Source organism: Panicum hallii, chromosome 4 (genome assembly GCF_002211085.1).
Source record: "Panicum hallii strain FIL2 chromosome 4, PHallii_v3.1, whole genome shotgun sequence".
Lineage (NCBI taxonomy): Eukaryota > Viridiplantae > Streptophyta > Magnoliopsida > Poales > Poaceae > Panicum > Panicum hallii.
Window position 1 is genome coordinate 3,430,235 of NC_038045.1, and position 19,316 is coordinate 3,449,550.

The following is a 19,316-nucleotide window of genomic DNA, read 5'->3' on the forward strand; positions in this document are numbered from 1 at the left end:
AATTTTATCTAATTATGGACTAACTAGGTTTAAAAGATTCGTCTCGTGATGTACAATTAAACTGTACAATTAGTTATTTTTTTACATACATTTACTGCTCCATGCATGTGTCCCAAAATTGATGTGACGGAGAGAGTGTAAAAAGTTGGAACTTTGAAGGGATCTAGACCAAGACCCAGGTCGAACTAGTGTGTAAGCTCCCAGGCCTCAGCATGACATCTCTGACCTTGACCTCGCCGCGGTCACGGACACGTCACGCTGGCCAGGTGCATGCACCTCCATCCCTACCGGGCCCCACCGGGCACCGCGACGAGGCAGCGGCGCGGCGGCTCATTTAACCGGAGAAAACAACATGTGATCGGCGTGGCCACCTGGACCCGCCGGCCGGCCGGCCGGCGGCCGCCTGCCCGCCACGCCACGACCTTTGCTTCCAAAACCGGGCAACCCCAAGGCAATCAGGAAGAAGATGTGTTCGTCGCCACCGAAACCGAATCGATATAGCAAACCACACACCAAAGGATAAATCTTGGATGAGAACTAATCTCCATGAGAGTGACCAAGAGAACAAGCTACACCATCAAAATTAACAAGATATTTACAACCTCCGCCGCCGATCAACGGAGCCGCACGAACTAATTGAACAAGCGGAGGAGGAAACTAAACATCACGTGCCAAGAAAAACCTAATCGACTCTGACTGAACCTCGTTTTTTTTCATGTTAATCCTTCACTTCGCCTCTCCAGCCATGATCTGATCTCCCTTCCATGCATGTCGCGCGGATGCGGGCATCTTGACCGGTTTGCTTGCTCAGGCGAAGAAGCCATTAGAGCTGGCGTTACCGGCGGACGCCGTGTGGTGGGCCGCCGCCTGCTGGATGCTCTGCAGGAGCATCCGGTCCTCGGCCGCCGACGCGAGCCCGTGGGGGGAGGCGAACAGGTCGCCGCCGTGCAGGAGGCTGCTGCTGCTGCTGTAGCCGAACGCCCCGCCGGTGTACTGCTGCTGCCTGCGGATCAGCTGGTCCTGGAGCGGCGCCGGCGGGGCAGGGTGGCTCCGGTGGAGGTGGTCGAAGGACATGACGCCCGAGGGCGGCGGGAAGCCGTAGTCGCCCGCGAAGCTGATGACCGGGGCCCCGAACGCGCCGGCGGGGGGCGCGGGGATGCCCGTGAACTGCTGCACCATGGCGCGGAAGTTGGCCGTGTCCGTGTTCAGCAGCGTCACGGGCGCGCGCCGCGACGCGCGGGACCGCCGCCGCGCCGGCTTCCCGACACGGGGCCCGTCGACGCCCAGCTGCTGCTGGGCCGCCTTGGTCGGGCTCCCGCCGGACCCGCCCGAGGTCGGCGGGCTCGCCGCGGCTGCCGCGAACATGTCGGGCCAGCCCGCCGCGACGGGATCGGCGGCAGCGGGCAGCCCCGGGGTGGGGTCGTGGTGGTAGAGCTCGGCCCACTGCGCGAAGCTCGAGCCGGTGTCACTCATCGCCATGGCCGCCGGAAGCCGGTCGAAGCGCGAGGGGAGCAGCGAGCGACTACTCGTGTCGTGTCGGAAGAGGAGTTCGGCACGGCCGCGGGCACGACCATTTATAGTGGCCCGGCGAGGGGTCAACCAGACGTCGCCGTCCGCCGGATCACCGCGCTCGTCAAATCAACGCCCGGGATCCGCCGCCGCGTACCTTCCGAGAAGCGTCGCTGACCCGCCCGCCCGCCCGCCTGCTGCGGAACAGGTGGCGGGCCCGCCCACCAGCGGCACGTGGCAGCGCGCTGGGCGCCCACGCCGCCGTGCTGCGGCCTCCCGGGGCCGCCGCGTCGCCGTCGATGGGACTTGGCAGCCGGTCGGCTGCCAGCCCGCCTGCCCGGCTTGGAGCGGCGGCTTTCACGTCGCGGCCGCACGGCGATGCGTCCTGATTACGGATGGGGATGACGGGCCAGGCGGCCGTCCACTTCACTGCACTGGCGGGCGTGCGGAGGCGGAGGCGGCGGCTGGGTGACCCAGCACTAGCTCGTGGCAGGGAAGCTTTGGCGGAAGCTGCGGAGAAGATGGAGCGGAGGCGCCGGCGATTCGACGGGTGTGGGTGGAGGGAAGAATCCACGACGACGACGGTGAATTCAGCACATGCTATTTTTGGGGGGAACCGGCCGGGAAGACCGATCGGCATGTCACGTCACGCTCAGGATCCATTTCGAAGATCGTGTTTAGATTGGCCCGCTCGCCGACGTTCCCGGCTTGTATCTTTTTCTCGGTTAATCGTGTTGCCTCTTGCCGCCGTGCGTGTTCGTACGTGTTCCCTCTCCGACCGACGCTGTCCATTCGTGGCGTTGAATGGAAACGTTCTCATCATTTGGGGCCGGTGATCCGTTGTCGTAACAGTAGGTGCCGGAGGAGAAGAACGGTAGGGCTTCCATTGCCGAGCGACCTGCAAATCTGCAATGGGCATTTGTGCAACGATGCTTGTTTTGATTTGAAGGTTGTCAACATGGAGGTCGTAGCGTGCACAAGTTCCCCCCAACACCCCCCCCCCCCCCACCACCACGATGGCATGATTAGGATCGTAGAAAACACTTTTTTACCAGACTTATGCATGAACTTATGCCTTCAACGACTATTAGGGGATCGAGTATACTATAGCCAGAGCGTTGGCGAGGTCATCTACTCTATCCGTTTTAAATTGTAGATTATTTTAGTATATGTAGATATATAGATTTTCTATGCGTATAGCAAAAACTATGTATCTAGATTTACAAAAATAGGAAGTAATTTACATCATTAACTCTTATAACTAGCAAGCTAATTTCATTGTTCGAAACGCTATGTTAAGAGCATCTATCTATCATGGAGACCATCTATTCCATGTGTAAACTTGTGTTAAAACAGTGGCTGTGGCATACGAACCCTCGCTCTATCCACAACGGCGCACACACGTACAGCACGGGCAGACGACGACCACCGTAAAGAAATGACTTTGTTTCACAAGGACTTTTCTGCTGGTCAAGACGCCAAACAATTGGTGAACCGGCCTATTAATTATAAGCTAAATTGCTAGAGTGCAGGAGCCTAGCTAGCTAGCTAGGGTCTTGCACCGTGCGTGCTCCACCCTCCACCTACAAAAGCTAAGACATGTAGTATTCGCTTGGAGAATTGAAGAAGCACGCCTCCTTGCTTGACCAGCTACAAGTCAAGCTGACATCGACGTGCCTGGCCGATGCAAAAGACACGGGCGCCGGACCGGACGGCGGCGATGACCACCAGCTGGAGTGAATCAAATAAACTGAGATTATTATTATCTCCCGCATGATTTGCTCTAGAATAATTTTCTTATTAGCACGGAATGATCAAAGGCTCTGGCTTATTTTTTTTGGAGGTGAAAAGACTCTGGCTTATTAGCTACTCCTACACAGAACACATTGTTGAAGGAGTACTTTATAATGTGAACCTAGCTCTGATTTCTGAACACATTCACCTCCCTTTGGTTGGATGTGCTCCCTGCTTGGAGAAAGCAGAGTGTTAGCGTCGTCAGTTACCGGGAGCTTCAGCTAACCACTGCCATGCTGCTTCCTCTGTCTGTCTTGGACACGCATGGCGTTCCTCAACTGGGAACCGAACTTGATGCGCTCCACTGATTCGCTCGGTTTTGCAAAAGCGAGCTAGCAAAGCGGCGAACGAAGCCAGCCGGGCGGCCGTGGAAGTGGCATGGGGCCCACCTCTAGAAGCAGGAGGCGGATCAGTCATCGGTGACGTGTGGGCTGACGCTCGGAGATAGTATGCATGGGTAGTGATGAGTCGTCGGTCAAGCCGTTGACTGCACCATGCATGCGCGCATCTTCGTTCGTTCGTCTTCCCTCACGTGATCTGTTGATACCGTTTTTCAGGCTCTGGCATGGCACTGATGGCGGACTGATGGTGCTGCACATTTTTATTTTATGCCGAGGAAGATCGTGCTCTTAAAATAATGTTTGTCCATTGTATATGTGGTAGGATAGGATAATAATAGAGGAGAGGAAAGCGCTGTTTGGATCCCTGCCTTGCACGCCGCGCCACGCCACGCCACATGCGCCGCAGGTGTGGCGGCCGAATCGGCCGCCGCACCTTAGGTGCGGTGTGGCGGCGTCGGCGGGCAGGCAAACAGCCCTGTAATCTCGAACTCTTTCGTCAATCAGGTATGCCAACAACTATCTATTATATGAATAATTGAGTATTAAAAGAATGCACCACGTTCGCCAAAAAGATCTAGAAATTATCACGTTAATCGAAAAAATTATATATAAAACGTTGGATTTTATGAAGATCTAATGGTCTAGATTAATCTAAAGAGTCCAGATCAAATATGATTAAAGATATTAGATTATTGCTAGAAAAGAAAACGAATATACATAGAACAAAAGAAAACCAATATATAAGTAATAAGATAAACAACTCTTTTCTTACTTTTCATCCCATCTACGTTCTTTTTAAAACAACAACAACAACAACCAGACGTACCAAAATAAAGAGATTAGCACCAGATTTCATTTTTTCTTTTCAAGGAAACAATGTGGTGGCAAACACTCCATCTTTAATCGATTTCTTTTGGCTAAATTGAACATAGGTCAAAAGAATAAGAAGTTTATGCAGGGTACAAATCGCAAACATCCATCACGGGAGGTGAAAGAGGTTAGAGCTAGCTGATTTCATGCACTAGGATCTGACACCAATCCAAAGTTATGTTTCCTAGAATGTGTGCCCCTCGTATAACTTAAATGAACTAGGACGTTTCTCAGAATGTGCAGCCCTCGTATAACTTAAACCAACAAGAGGGAGGAAAAGGTTGTGGCACTCATCCCATTACGACTCGAAGAACAGGCACACAACGATGTAAAACTAGAAGATGTAACTTCTGTTGATCATTTTAGGGAGTCTGAACTCCAACTAGACATTGGTTCAATTTAACCAATAATAAGGGGGGTGGTTGGAGATTTCCTGTGCAACAGATTTAGAGGTGAATGGCGATGAGAGGATGCAATAAGGGGGGTGGGGAGAGAGATGAAATTCTCTTTGATTGATCGATCTGGTGACTCTGCTGGATTTATTTCTTTTTTTCTTTTGGAGTAGAAACAACTCAATTTATTTCATGGAGGTTGACCGGAGCTTAGCAATCATGAGTGAGGCACCAAAGCACGGGGATGGTAAGGAAATGAAGAAAGCTTATGCTAATAAATCGTGTAGAGAACACTAGGTTTGATGACTTTGAGTTGGAACCAATATCCTCCCGTAGGGATGGAGCAAATCATCCTGATCGATCCTGAATAAACACTAGGTTTGATAACTTTGAGTTGAATAAACTGATGCCCTCACATCATTCTGATCGATCAAATGCTCGCCATGAGCTATACGACAGTCCATAATATTAGACAAATGGTGTCTTATTGAGCATTGAGCATTATGCTAGCGTATCACCGTGTTATGCAATAAGGCAAAGATAGAAGGAGCAACAAGAGTAAGAGACACACGAAGAGGGTGAAGATGTTGTGCAGCTTTATACGTGGGCTCCCTTGCTATAGAGATGGAAGGTGAGGGATAAACAAGGACAAGCAGTGCAAAGAAATGCTCCTACTCGATCATAGCCCCTAAACACAAATTAGCATTGCAAAATCTAAATAGGATAGGAACAAAAGTTAGAGAATGCAACCAACATCCACGTAAGGAAAAGGAGATAGCAGGTGTGCACCATATTTGATAATCCCCTTCAACTATACTCATCCCTATACCTATATATTCACATTAAGAGGAAATTAGCTTGCTCAAGATGCAAAAAAGAAGATAGTACATTGATGTAGCTGCTTAGGAAGACAACGGGACTAGAAAGTCAAAAAATGACAAATATACCTTATTTTTAATTTTAAAAAACAAATATACCTCATCACTATGGGGAAAAAAGAGAAAAATACATAGAAAAAAGTTGCATGTTGTTATTACCTATCACTACAATAGCTGAAATCACAACACACTATTAGCGTGGAACACCTTGCTAGTTTTATATGTTTGAACTACGTGCAGCGAGATTTAGGACATACTTTGTATGTTCAGGAAGAGTTTAGCTTAGTTTTGTTAAAATTTTAGGGAATCCAGTTCGGTTTTCACCTCCACTCTGGCAAGTTAATCTGGGCCCTATCTATCTCTGCCCATCTAAACAAGCCCTTAAGTTGAACCTACGCTGCTGCTTATTCTCCTTCTCCTGGACGCATGCGCGTGCATGCTTTTGCCATTGATTTCAAGTTTTGAACCGGTTCTTCGCTGCAAAGCAAATTGCTTTTGACTGACAGATTACATATATAACGACAAAACGACGTCTCTATCTGAAAACGGCACGTACGTTTGGAGAAGTTACTCTTTGTTCAGCATTCCCACCACCACTATATAATTTACTACCCACCTCAATAAGAAAGTAGTGTACTTTACTCCAATTACCACACATGGCATATAGATCACTGGCTGATTCACGGCGGTAAGACGAAGCAAGAAGCTAAGGATCGGATAGATAAAGGTCGCCGTTGAATTGAACAAAGGCGTGGACAGGGGGGGCCCCACCGAGAAGTTGACCTCTAGACCCTTGATTGGTGGCGAGGGAGCAGGGAACTGGTCAACCCATCAGCTCCGTCGTCTCCCAGCAGCCTCCTCCCTCCCAGGCTTGGCGCCGAAGGCAAGAACGAGCTGCTGGTCGCCGTGACGACATCGGCATGGCATTGGTAGATTAGATAGAGTAGGGTAGGGTAAATTATAGGGTTAAATCAGCCAGTCCAACGCCATAGATTGTTGACGCTAACGACTGCATTACTACTCCATTATTAGGGGTGTTGGTTTTAATCTTCCACGCTGCTGCAGCTGCTGAACAAATAAGACGGGTAGTAGATGAGCACCGAATCCGACACAGATCGTCCCCACTAGGGCTAGGAAAGAGCCGAGCAATTCTGACGGTGCTTCTTCTCCTCCTCCTTCTTCTTCTTCTTCTTTTTGGCGTTTCATGATGTCAGCTGGTAAATGGAGCTCCTACTATACATTATCTGGCATGCATGCATGATGTGTCACCGTTGTCCAAGGTTGACACGACTAGTCAGCATTGGAATACTACTTCAGAGACTTGTTCGCGTAGTACAGCGCAGGGATCGCCGCCGCACGGCCCGGAAAACAGTCGTCCAGGTCCAGCTTCTGCGGCGGCGCTGCACTGTGCAAGGGCGCACGGCGCCGACGACAGCAGAACCACATACACGTGGTCACGGCAGCACGGCGGCTACGGCTCGAGGCGACGACCTCGCGGTGGTGGCGTGCCATGATCGGAGGGAGCGTACCGCGCGCCTGCGCAGCCGGGGTGGCGTGCCGCCGCCTCCGTTTCGGCTGCTACTTCGCTGTCAATATAATTAATCATGGGCTCATGGCGGGTCGAGCTGGTCGATCGGGCCGGAAGCCGGGTCGCCCTCGACGAGCGGAGGTCGGCCGTGGGCCTCGTGGCTGGCAGGCCGACGGTAATGGACCAGCGGGTGGCGCCGTGATGGGGAGAGGGACCATCATCTCAGCATAGATATCTATCCGTTTCAAGTGGTTGAGGCCCACTTGCTTTTCATCCAAGAAAACCAACGAGGCCCAGTATCTCTCCTCGACACGGCCCAGTTTCCTCGAAGAGTCGCTGGCTTTAGGTCCCCACCAAAGGAGAGCCGTGCGTCCACCGCGTGGTATGGCTCGCCGACTGTGCCGTCTCTCTCGCCTCTTTCCCCTCGTCTCCCTCTCCCCCGCCTCCGCCGCCCCGAAGCTCCCCCACCTCCCCGTCGCCGTAAACCCTAGCCCCGCGCCCGTGCTCCCCTCCTCCTCCGCGTCGCCGTCTCCCGCGCTCCCCCGCCTCTTCTCCTCCTCCGCGGGTACTCCCCTCATCCCTCCCCTCCCCTCGTTTCGCCCACGCCCCCCGCCTCTTCTTCGCGTGGCTCTCGCGGATTGACGGCTGTTTCGGTTGGCTCTTGCAGGCGGGTCAAGCATGGTCGTCGTGGGCTCCGCGGACTCCTTCGCCAGCATCCTCTCCAAGGTCCAAGGTACGCCGCCGATTTCCGCCTCGCCCTGTCCGAACCCCCGCTAGATGCCTACTCCTTGGCGTGTGTGGTGCTGAATTGGGTCCCTGTGGTCGCCGTGTCTCATATTGTCCCTGTAACGGCTGTGGATTCTGCAGATGAGAAGTTACCGGCTGTGTTCTACTACACGGCGGTGTGGTGCGGACCGTGTGAGTGCTGACTCGCCCTGATGGGTGATGCCTGTTTTGCCAAATTTGGGGCTTAATTGATCTGGTAATCACGATTTTTTGTTTGATTGTGCTGCATTGCAGGTAGGGCGATTGCACCTTTAATATCAAAGCTGAGTGGCCAGTATCCCAACATACCGGTGTATAAAGTTGACATTGACATGGTATGTGCGATACGCTGATGTGCTAGAAATTGCCTGCTAAGGTTCCAATGTTCGGGTCTATATGGGAAAGTCACTCAGGAATGTGATCGTCCTTAGTCACAGCAGTTTGCTGCTTCGTCTTGAACTATTGCATCACCCTAGTACACTGGCACCATGTTCCAAGGTTTTCTTCAGTTATTAGTACCCATCTTTCACCACCCTTGCCCTAGAATGTGCACCAGGCCTACCTGCAAGTAGCCCGTCCAGGCATGCAACACAGCCAAACTTGGTGCATGGCCCAGCACACGGCCCTTGTATGCGTTGAAGCGATTCCTAGTCCATGCCGCTGTCTACCTTGGGTCCTTACATTCTCCTCTCTGCTCACAAGGCCACAGTAACGGCAGCTCTTGCTCCTTTTGCTGCATCTTCTTCGATCCCCCTTATGCTCTCTTCCTCCACTTGTGTTTGTCTTTGGACAAGATTACTTTGACCTTTACGTTTGCGGTAGCCAACAAATCTCGAATAATCGTGTTGGCATAACATGAAAGACAGGAATTTGTTTTAATTTCCCTTTTGTCAGTTTGGCTTTTAAGTTCTCAGCTGCTTAAAGGATTATAGCACACTAAGATGTTCATATAAGCAAAGATGGTTAGATGCACACATCATGTTGTACAACTTGTTCCCTCCTGTCGAATTGTAGGAACACTGCCTTGTCCAAATTGCCCTAAATCTTCAGTTGCTTCAACATTAGAGAATTGAGTTTGGTTTAGTTTATGCTGTTATTTAAGGTGATCAGAATTAATGCTCATCAAATATGCCTCTCGAATGTGCCAGAAATTATTATTCCTGCCTTTGCTTGCCAATTCAAATTTTGTTTTTACTAATATTGATAATTTTTTCGTATATTACTTGCATGGTTCATGTCTATATGCCATTTATTTGCATGTAGGGCAGTAACATATGAGGAGCTGAAAATTGACTTGTGATTGTTTGTATGTGTAATGATGTACCCGTATTTCGTATCAGGCTAGTGCAGTGTTTAGTGGTGCACCACGGACTCGTGTTCGCTAGCGTCACCCCTTGCACACTGACGTGGTTATTGCTTTCGTAAATATAATTTGTTGCTAATGTTTTCTTCTTTGTTGGCTTTGCAGCAAGGGGTTGGAATCAAGCTGGGGGATCTGAAAGTGTACTCAGTGGTATGTTTTAGTTTGTCGAACTATGATCAGCATTCACTTTTTGACAGCATGTCTGTGTATCTTATCTGGAATTGTTTCTTGAGTCCTCAATCTAAATCCATATTGTAAATATTCGATCCTCGCTTCTTCCACAGCCTACGTTCCATTTCTATCACAAGGGGCAGAAGACAAGTGAAGTTGTGGGTGCTGACCCCAAAAAACTTGAAGCAGCTATGGAGAGTCTCCACAAGTAATTTTTTTATCCTGTACCCTCATTTTGTTGGGTTTTCCTTGAATAATCTCATGTGTGGTTAACATCGAAGCAAATGAACCTGGACAAGCTGAATTGAGTTTTGCAGCTGCAAACAAATAAAACCTTAAGATTGTGATCAACAATTGAGTTTGAGTCCAGCTCTTAGCTGTTTCCCTTTTGCAATGCTCCCGAAACTGTTTCCCTTTTGCAGTGCACCTGACATTGTTTCCCTTCTCCCGAAACTGAAATCATACGTTGGTTCTGCAGGCAGCAGCAGTAGAAGCCCCAGAGAAGAGCCTCGGGCTAAGGGACTCTGTTTCCTTCACCTACCTTGCATGAGGAAGCGTTGCGCACTTTTGGCCTCGTATTTTCTTATGTTTCAGTGTTAAGCTAAGTGTTTCGTGTGAATACGGTGCCAACGTGGTTTGACTAGTGAGTTTTGGATCTTCAGCTTAGGCAAAATTATCCAGAGCTCCGGGTGTTTCTCGTGTTTGGATTGAGAGTGAAATGGAGTGGGAATAAGGAGGGCCTCAATTTGTGCTCGTCATATGGGCTTTTCTTTAGTGCTCGTGCATTTAAAATTTCTGATTGAATTTCGTTTTCGACGATCTAGTTTTCTCCGACAATCATCATATGGCCTAGTCCATCACGCGACCGTAAGTCCGTAAGACGCGTTCCGTGGCTTGCACGCCCATACTGGTAAGCAGGGCTGGCTACTATTTGCGGGGTGATTATCGGTGGATCAGATCATACCGTTATTACTGAGAGCGGCGCTCACTCTTTGCTCTACTCAGGGCGGTGGGCAGCACAAGCAGTGAGCACAGAGATGCGTCCACCCCCTCCCCCAGACCTCAGCAGCAGCGGGGGATGGTGACGTGGTAGGCCGCGAGAACATAGGTCGTTGCCAAATTAGCCCATCCGATCAGCGCTGTGCTCCGTGTACCGGGACAGCCAGGCCCTACTCACTCGTACCTGCAACTCCCGCCACGGCCACGAGCAGCGCGGGCTCCCTTGCCTCCCCGTCCCCGCTCGCGCCGGACCGGGCCAGCGGCTGGCTGCGAGCACCACCCACCGGTCATCCCATCCACTCATGGAGTGATGGAGTGACTCGTCACCTGGTTGATTGCCTGGATCACGAGGTGGCCGGGGCGCGCGGGGTGACGGGCTGTCCCCCGAGCGTTGGCAGCCCGCGGCGTGTCTCCCGCCGAAGTGGCAGCAGCCGCAGCGCGGAGCGTGCCACCGTTGGTAAAGCAAGCCGGCCGCCGTGGCCCGGCCAGTGGCCTCCCACGAGCCATGGGCATGATGGGCCCTTGGACCATTGGGTGATGATCCGGCTCCGGCGCAGGGCACGAGGCGCGTGGGGCCCCAGCAACAGTCTCGGAGCTGCTGGATGTGTGGCTGCTGCGCTGGAGCCCAGCAGCGTACGGACGGCAGGGGTGGGCGACGGTGGAGCGGGAGGCGCTGCGCAGGCGCGGCCCGCGCTGCCGCCACCGCACAAGTCACGTCCTGGACCCGCCATGGGCGCTCACATGGCGACGGCGGCAATGGCACGTTGGCCCGCCGGCCATGCTCAGGGGATGTGTGCGGTGGCGGACGCGACGGCCGGCACTGTCGCGTTTCCCCCGGCGGGGCTGCCTGACGAGCAAGATGCATGCCGACTTCATAAAAACACAAGATTTGTGAGTGAAAAGCAAGCACTCGTGGTAGCTAAGTTGTTGCGTGCAGGGTCTGGACCTTGCTATCCTGTTCGGCGCCCGGAACAGGTCAAAGGGGAGCCGGGGCTAACACTGTCTCCAATGGGATACTCTTAACCGTTCTCTACTCTATATACAGAGAAGATTCCGTTCTCTATATGCTCCAGCAGCGTTCTCTAAATGATCCTTTAAAATAGAGAACGCTACAGGTTTCCTCTATATATAGAGATTCTCTCTCCTCTTCTCTATTTTTTCTTTACGTTTTAAACACTGGATTAAATAAAAATAAAATATGTCCATAGCATTTGAGGTATGATAAATACGTACGTACAAAAATTTAAAACAAAATACGTTTCTAATATAAGGTTTAATGTATAGAGAATGAGATTTAGAGAATGTTGTTGGAGAGAAATGAGATATAGAGGAGAGAATCTTGTAAAGAAGTCTGTAAATGACGGATACAGAGAACGATACAGAGAACGACGGTTGGAGATAGCCTATGAGCCAGCCCGGTGCCGGAAGCTTTCAGCAGAAAAAGGGGATCGCCGTGCCGAGCGACGCGACGGGCTGATGGGCGATGGATGGATGACCGGTAACCGATGCGATCGCCGGGCAGATGCACGGTGCTGCTGCTGCAGGATACCTTGGTTTGTTTCATGAAATTGCGTGGAGATTTGAGATGCTGTCGTGGCGGCAGGGCGTGATTATATGTGCCTGTTTGGTTCCGATTAAAATCGGATTCTCGGTGGAGAACCGCGAGAATCCCACCAAACGCTTCCAACGGAAGCTTGATTTTTTCCACCGTTGCTTCTCCAACAATCCAAAATACAATTAGCGCCCGATTTTTCTGGTCCGCGTCCTTCCCCTCGCTTCGCAGGAAAGCGACTGCATTTTCTTCACGGTCCTTGCGCCGCCGCCGCCCCCGCGCGTCGCTGCGGCCCCGCCCCCGCTCGCTGCCGCCGGGCCGCGCCCCCACGCGCCGCCGCCGCCCCCGCGCGTCGCTGCGGCCCCGCCCCCGCTCGCTGCCGCCGGCCCCGCGCCCCCACGCACCCCCACGCGCCGCCGCCGGCCCCGCGCCCCGCTGCCGCCCCGCGCGTCGCTGCGGCCCCGCCCCCGCTCGCTGCCGCCGGCCCCGCGCCCCCACGCACCCCCACGCGCCGCCGCCGGCCCCGCGCCCCGCTGCCGCCCCGCGCGTCGCTGCGGCCCCGCCCCCGCTCGCTGCCGCCGGCCCCGCGCCCCACGCGTCGCCGCCGGCCCCGCGCCCCGCTGCCGCCCCCGCGCCCCAGGCCCCCGCGCCGCCGCCCCAATGCGTCGCCTCCCCCTTGCGCCGCCGCCGCCCCCGCTCCCCGTTGCCGCCCCCGCGCGTCGCTGCGGCCCCGCCCCCGCCCGCGCCCAAGATTCTCTAGGTAAGATGCATTTCCTCTGTTTATTTTTTCCCACTTAGCCCAACGATTAATTTTTTCTGTGCCTTTTGACACTGATAATTTACATTTTTCCTGCTGAATGAATGTTAGCGTGAAAGAGCTAAGCAAGAAGGCAGATTTAAGGAGGATTCTTTGAGAAAGCTAGAAGAAAACTTACATAATTTGGAGACCAAAGCTAAAGGGAAATAGCAACTTTGCAAAAACTTGCAAGAAAAGGTATATAATTGATGAGGCAAAAACTCTTCTTTTGTTTCTTGGTTATTGTCTTTCACTTGTACCTGACAGCCTTTGAAACATATATTAGGTAAAAGAGCTTGAAGGGCAGTTAGATTCGAAGGCACATTCTCAAAGGTGACCGATCAGCTGTGGAATTAAAGGTGACTCCTATAAAGATTTGCTATCTTGAGAAGTGAAAAGCATGTAAATGTCACATACATTAAAATCACAATTATTCTTGACACGCAGACATGTCAATAGCACTACGTTTAAATCCTATGCGCCTTTATCAAACTCACTCACACACAGACATGTTACATTTTTCTGTAGTAACCTATTGGCATACCAATGTTTGTGTAGAGGAATAGCATGTTAAATGAATTCATGGTAGTCATCAAGCCAACACAGGTTGCATTTACTGGTGTGTTCATTCTCTCATTTGGAGTGTTGAAGATGAAGTGGCGTATCTTGTTGCACTTGCCTAGCTATTCTATTACCAAACAAGCAAAAATTATAGTCGCATGTATGGCTCTTCACAATTTTGTTAGAGAAAATACCACTGAAGATCCAGATTTTAACTCCGATGTGCAAGATAATGCTACCGGTAGCAGCCAACCTACCATGATCGATGCTAGTGCTCCAGGAGATGACACTGATATGGGTGTCTTTCGTGACGCTATTGCTGCCTCTATAATGTCTTGAATATCATTGTAAAATTGTATTATTTATTAATCTATAATCATCATGACTATTATTTATTAGTTTATTTTATCATTATTGTGTGTTTTATGACTATAATTTTACTATAACAAACTTCTGGTACTAATAATATACTTAGATTTGAAAATGGTAGAGAAATCCAATCAAAATGAGCTATTACAGGACTTAGGGGCAAATAGGTCATTTTATAGTCAGAACAGACAATCCAGTAGAAATAATCAGGATTGCCAAACACCCCAGATTCTTTAGACAGCGGATTCTTCAGACAGCGGATTATCAGAAAATCTTGATTCTCAGATAAGCGATTCTCAGGTAAGCGAAACCAAACAGGTCCATGTCGCTTCGGGTGACAAAACCACGCGCTTGTCACCTGAAGCGTCCGGCCCAAAACGTCGGCCCATAACGAGGAAGCCGTCTTCCTCCCCCTGCTGCCGCCGCCGCCGGAGTGCAGGATGTCCGAACTTTACCCCAGTTCGCCCCCGGCCACCTCCGCCTCCAATGGCCGCCGCCGGAATCTAGCTTGCCCGTCGAATCCGCCGCCGCCGTAGCCTAGCTCCGTTGCGCCATGACTCCTCCGCCGCATCCATGGGCCACCGATTGTCTTCTACGTCCCGCGGCTGGCGCCGCCGACCTTCCTCTGTAGCTGGGCATGTCGGAGACAACCTGACCCAGCAACTTGAACCCCCCGAAGCCCCGAACCCTAGCCCGGATGCGGCAGCGGCGAGTGGAGGAAGATGAACGCAGGAAGAAGACGTGACCGGCTTAGAGGAGGAAGGCTGTTGTGGGCCGTGGAAATCATACCGGGCCGAAATCGCTCTTCAGGCGACAGCTCGCGCTTTTGTAGCGCGAGCGATGTATAAGCCCGCCGGTGGTGGCATCCAGTTATTCCATATCCACCGACCAAGCTGTCCACGGCCATGATGCCATGGCACTCCTGCTCCCGGCCCAAACATGGCAACGTGGGCTCCAGTACCGCCTCTGGAGCAACCCAGCCAGGCTTGTCTCCGGCTTGGTGGTGGACTTGTCTCCGGTTTCAATTTGGGCTTCTAGCCAGCCAGGTTGCCGCAAATGCCACTGATGGCAGCAGCACCCACTCTCTCTGTCGTCTTCTACTTTGTGGCTTTCGTTCTTCCGTGGAGAGAGAGAGAGAGAGAGAGAGAGAGAGAGAGAGAGAGAGACCGGTACACGTGTTACAATGTCACCATTCCATCCTGGTCCCGGCCGGCTGAAGCCCATGAGCCTTAGTAGTGTGGACACTTTGGCGACCCAAGTTAGATCGCTATATAAGCCCAAGCTACGCCTGACGGAGCCAGCATAGTGATTAGTGAGGTGACAGCGTATTGGGGGGGCACTTTTGCACTGTTAGTGCCAATGATATGAGCGCACTGTTCATCAGCCGCTGGTGCGTGGAACCGGATGCACAAAGACCATGTGCTTATGTGCATCTATTATGCGAACTGTGCCGGCTCACGATCCGTGCCATTACCTTGCCTTATCCTCAATATGCACGTGCAGGCCAAATTTCTTGTGTTTTATAAAAGATAAGAAGCTCTTTATTGTACATATGCATCTTGTAGAAATAAGATGGTACAGTGGGTGTCATGTATGGTTTCTACTTGCGCCTCCTATTTTGATGCTGGCGGTTGGTATCAGACGCCGCCAGTAATCATGCTCTCGGAGGTGCCCGCTCATGAACCGCTTGCAGTAATGCAGTTGGCTGGTGGACCACGTAAGCATCCGCCCGTGAAAATGGTTCCAATTTTCACTGGCGGTTATTTAGGTGGTCCGCTAGCACAAATGTGTCGTCCATGCAAATTAGAAGGATCCAAGTTCATCAAGCATTGCTTCAGCATGTCTAAATTTAAGCAAAAAAATATTTAAAACTATGCTCACATACCACATGTGGTTCAAATTCATCAAATATAAATTAAACACATAGTCTGTCAACACAAGTCTTATCCGTTGCATATACAAATGGATCAAGTTCTACATCTCACAATTAGAACGGAAACAATAAGATTAAAATATTATTGGTACAATCTAGCTACATGAGTCTAATCTCTAAGAGATCAGAAGCAAAGAGTTATACCAACACACCTGCAAGTAGACCCAAAACAACTACAAGGGTACCAAATCCAACTCCATTCTTGTTCAAGTCATGCTTCAAGTCAGCAATATTTCGAGATATTTCTCCATTCTGTATCTTCATTTGACACATCTTCATCCTCATATCACACAATTGAATTGCATCTTCAGGTCCTGAAAGTTAATGCTCATACTACTAGTAGCTGGTTCAACTCTTTAAGGCTGAACAATAGACGGCTGAACTAGTCATGGTGCGGCTGCTGTAGTGTGAGCATCAACTACACTGCGTGCACCGACACTACATTCATGGCAATTAAGCAACAATTCTGGGTGTTTATCTACCAAAAGAGGTTTTCAAAAAAGAGGTTTTCAAATTTCTGAACCAATTTACCTATTTTAACCACAAGTTAAATTCTTAATTTTTTACACAATGCATATCGCGATTTTTTGGATCTTTTTTCAAATCTTAGGATTTGGATTTAAAGCTCGAGGGCTGCAGGACACGTGTCGTCGACGACTTATTTTTCAAATTTTTGGAAGATAAGAGCAGAAGATTCAAAACTAATTTGTCCGACCCTCAGCCTGATTCTTCGATTCAAGTTAAGGCTCGGGGACTACTTCATATGGTGTGCGAGTTCAATCGCACCCTCATATAAAAGAAGACTTGAAAACTACTCGGGGCATCAGCACCTCACAGCCTCAATACCGCGAAAGAAGTACTTGGAAGACACCTTCAAGATGAAGTTCGGAATAAAGACGCCTTCAGAGGTACTCGGACGCCTGCAGTACTCGAGAGCTCAGGGGCTTGCTAGACCCGGACCACGGGATTGCGCACATGACGTACATATTTCTAGGATAAGGATAAGGGATGGGATATGATCCACGCCGCACATCAATTGTAACTACTCGTACCCTAGTAGGACTAGTTAGAACAGAAGGAAACTATGCGAGTAGTACTCGGATAGGACCCCTAAGCTCGTATCTAGCTATGATTTCCATTTAACTCTGTCCCCCACACCATATAAGGACGAGCAGGGACCCCTCGAACACATCAACACCTAAATCAATATAAACCACAACCACCATATAGGACGTAGGGTATTACGCCCTCGACGGTCTGAACCTGTCTAAATAAATCTTGTGTTCTTTGCACCTTCGAGTTCCTAATCTCGGTGACACCCCACCTACAATTTATCACCTCGGTGATATCTCTCGGTGGGGTTGGAGATTAAACACTGACACAGAGTGATGTGGTTTTATATGGATATCAATCTATTTATATATATGGATATCAGTCTATTTATATATATTTAGGTATTGCTCAAACATTTATGCTAGCGGGTTACCAACCACCAGCATATCATCTTTGTTGACGGTCAGCAACCGCCAGTACAAATGAATCATCGCTGGCAGGTTAGACCAACCGCTAGCAAAGATCCATCTGTGCTGGCGGCCACGAACCGCTTGCATAATTGGCTATTTCTGCTGACAGAGACCTATTGGCGGATACTCGAACCACCAGCGCAATGCCAACTAAACCATGAGCAAAAATCTTTCATGTACTAATGATGCCACCAAATCTTTGTTCATTCTGTGATCAGCACTCTAGCTAGGCTGCTAATCGCCACTGCCCAGATGCAGCTCGGGACCCCTCTATGAGACACTGACGATGCGGGCCGGGGAATGGCATTGACTGGAGTACGGCCGCCACGCACGCATGTTCAGGCGCCTTCATTTTTGGGGCGCGCCTGCTTGAATTTTCCGTCGGCCCAGCCGGCCACGCAGCGCGATCGTGATCGATCAACCTCGCGATCCTGGTTTGACAAGGTGCGTGAACGTACGTGGCAGCAGCCATCATGGTGCTGTGCGTGTGATCCCAGCTCGTCACTGCACAGAAATCATGCATGCATGTCAGGGAAACTTGACCACCAAATCGCCATCACTCCTTTTCCTCCTCCTCCACTTCTTCTTCAGGAGCTCAGGTGCTGTGCGTACGAGCGTGTCGCAGCCAGCTGATAGCTGAACTCGTGCCTGAACCAGCCATGCAAGTGAAGTCAGTGACCTGGTCACTCCCCTCACATGACCCGGCCGGCCGGCTTGCCGGCCATCGCCATCCACACACAATTCGGAGCAACGGAGCTTGCAGGGAAGTTTCCCTTTTGACCGGCGTCACTGCCGCAACCGTACTACGCGCCCCCAGTGTGGATGAGGTTAGCTAGCTGGGTCTCAGGGCGAGCGACCTGCTGCAGGCCACATGCATGCGAGCCCGAGACGCTAGCTCGTCAGTAGTAGGGGCGCGCGCTAGGCGTGCCAAAAGCGGGCGTCGCGCCAAGCAGCCATAAACGCCTGCCGGCCGGCGTCACGTCGCATCGCGAATTCGCGATCGGCATGCGCTGCTCGCGTTCAGCCATCGGCCACGGGCCGTCGCCGTCGCCATGTCCGGCCTCCGGAGCTAATCTTGGTACGCGTCACCTTCTTGTTGGACGAAGCAGGTCACGCATCGCGGATAGGCCGCCGCTTCCGTCGTGTGCTTTCTCCGTCAGGTGTTTCTTCGCCTGCTGACGATGCATCTAAAAGTTTTGCACGGTTTGGCTAGCATGTGTCGCCTTGGCATGCATGGGGGATCGATGGAGCGAGCTAGCTAGCTCACCGGCCGGCCGGCCGGACTGCTGTTCGTCAGGCCTGTTCTGCCGGACGGCGGGGGGGCTCCGTCGTCCGGCGGATCGAGTACGCACGCGCGCTGCACGGCCCAATCATTGGAGGGGTTTCCGATCCACCGCCACCACCGTTGCCAAGTCGTTTCTGGTGGCATCGCATCGCGTCGTCCGGGCCGGCGAGGGGGCAATCATGGGTGGCGTAGCCAAGTACAGCCTCCGTTTCGCACGCACAGGACTCCTAGCCCTAGCACACGCCGCAGGACGAGCGGAGCGGAGTGATCGCGGCGTGCTTGCATGCATGCATGCAGGTTGTCCTGGGGTCGGTCGGCCTCTACTCTATTGCTACTCCCTTCACTTCTTCAGGATGGCTAGCGTGAGATGAAAACCGCGAAGCTCTGTTACTTCCCAGGAACACTGCTGCTCTACTGCAACTAGTTTGATTTGATCGGGAGGAAATACCTACAAGGATTTAGTACTGGTACGTCAAACTGTCAAACTGAAGCAAAAACAAAATTGATCTGCTTCTTGTTACAAAAAAAAGAGTAACATTGATCTGCTTTGAACGTAAGCTTGTCCTGATGTGTTGTACGTCCTCTGCAATCTCCATGCGCCACCAGCGCAGCAGCACCAGAACCCTGAAGCAGGCCGGTCGTACGGAGGAAAGGATCCGCTGCTTCCACGGATCGAGGAGGAGCGGC

General features: G+C 51.4%; 2 protein-coding genes across 2 annotated transcripts; one reads left to right on the top strand and one right to left on the bottom strand.

Moving 5' to 3' along the window:
- Positions 1 to 518: 518 nt before the first annotated feature.
- On the bottom strand, positions 519 to 1,595 carry LOC112891190. The gene has a single exon (XM_025958122.1). It carries the CDS (start codon positions 1,477 to 1,479, stop codon positions 808 to 810), a length of 672 nt encoding a protein of 223 aa, XP_025813907.1. The 5' UTR covers positions 1,480 to 1,595; the 3' UTR covers positions 519 to 807.
- A 6,101-nt stretch (positions 1,596 to 7,696) lies between these two features.
- On the top strand, positions 7,697 to 10,385 carry LOC112889434 (thioredoxin O, mitochondrial). Its single transcript, XM_025956060.1, has 7 exons — positions 7,697 to 7,877; positions 7,980 to 8,045; positions 8,180 to 8,230; positions 8,333 to 8,412; positions 9,546 to 9,590; positions 9,725 to 9,819; positions 10,090 to 10,385. The coding sequence occupies exons 1-7, from the start codon at positions 7,697 to 7,699 to the stop codon at positions 10,100 to 10,102; spliced, it is 531 nt and encodes a 176-aa protein (XP_025811845.1). The 3' UTR covers positions 10,103 to 10,385.
- Positions 10,386 to 19,316: the final 8,931 nt, after the last annotated feature.

Excerpts from the sequence above, each read along its gene's own strand:
- LOC112889434 (XM_025956060.1), top strand. The coding sequence starts at position 7,697 with ATGGCTCGCCGACTGTGCCGTCTCTCTCGCCTCTTTCCCCTCGTCTCC. Across the intron at positions 8,046-8,179 it reads CATCCTCTCCAAGGTCCAAG|ATGAGAAGTTACCGGCTGTG; the intron begins GTACGCCGCCGA and ends TGGATTCTGCAG. Across the intron at positions 9,591-9,724 it reads ATCTGAAAGTGTACTCAGTG|CCTACGTTCCATTTCTATCA; the intron begins GTATGTTTTAGT and ends CTTCTTCCACAG.
- LOC112891190 (XM_025958122.1), bottom strand. The coding sequence starts at position 1,479 with ATGGCGATGAGTGACACCGGCTCGAGCTTCGCGCAGTGGGCCGAGCTC.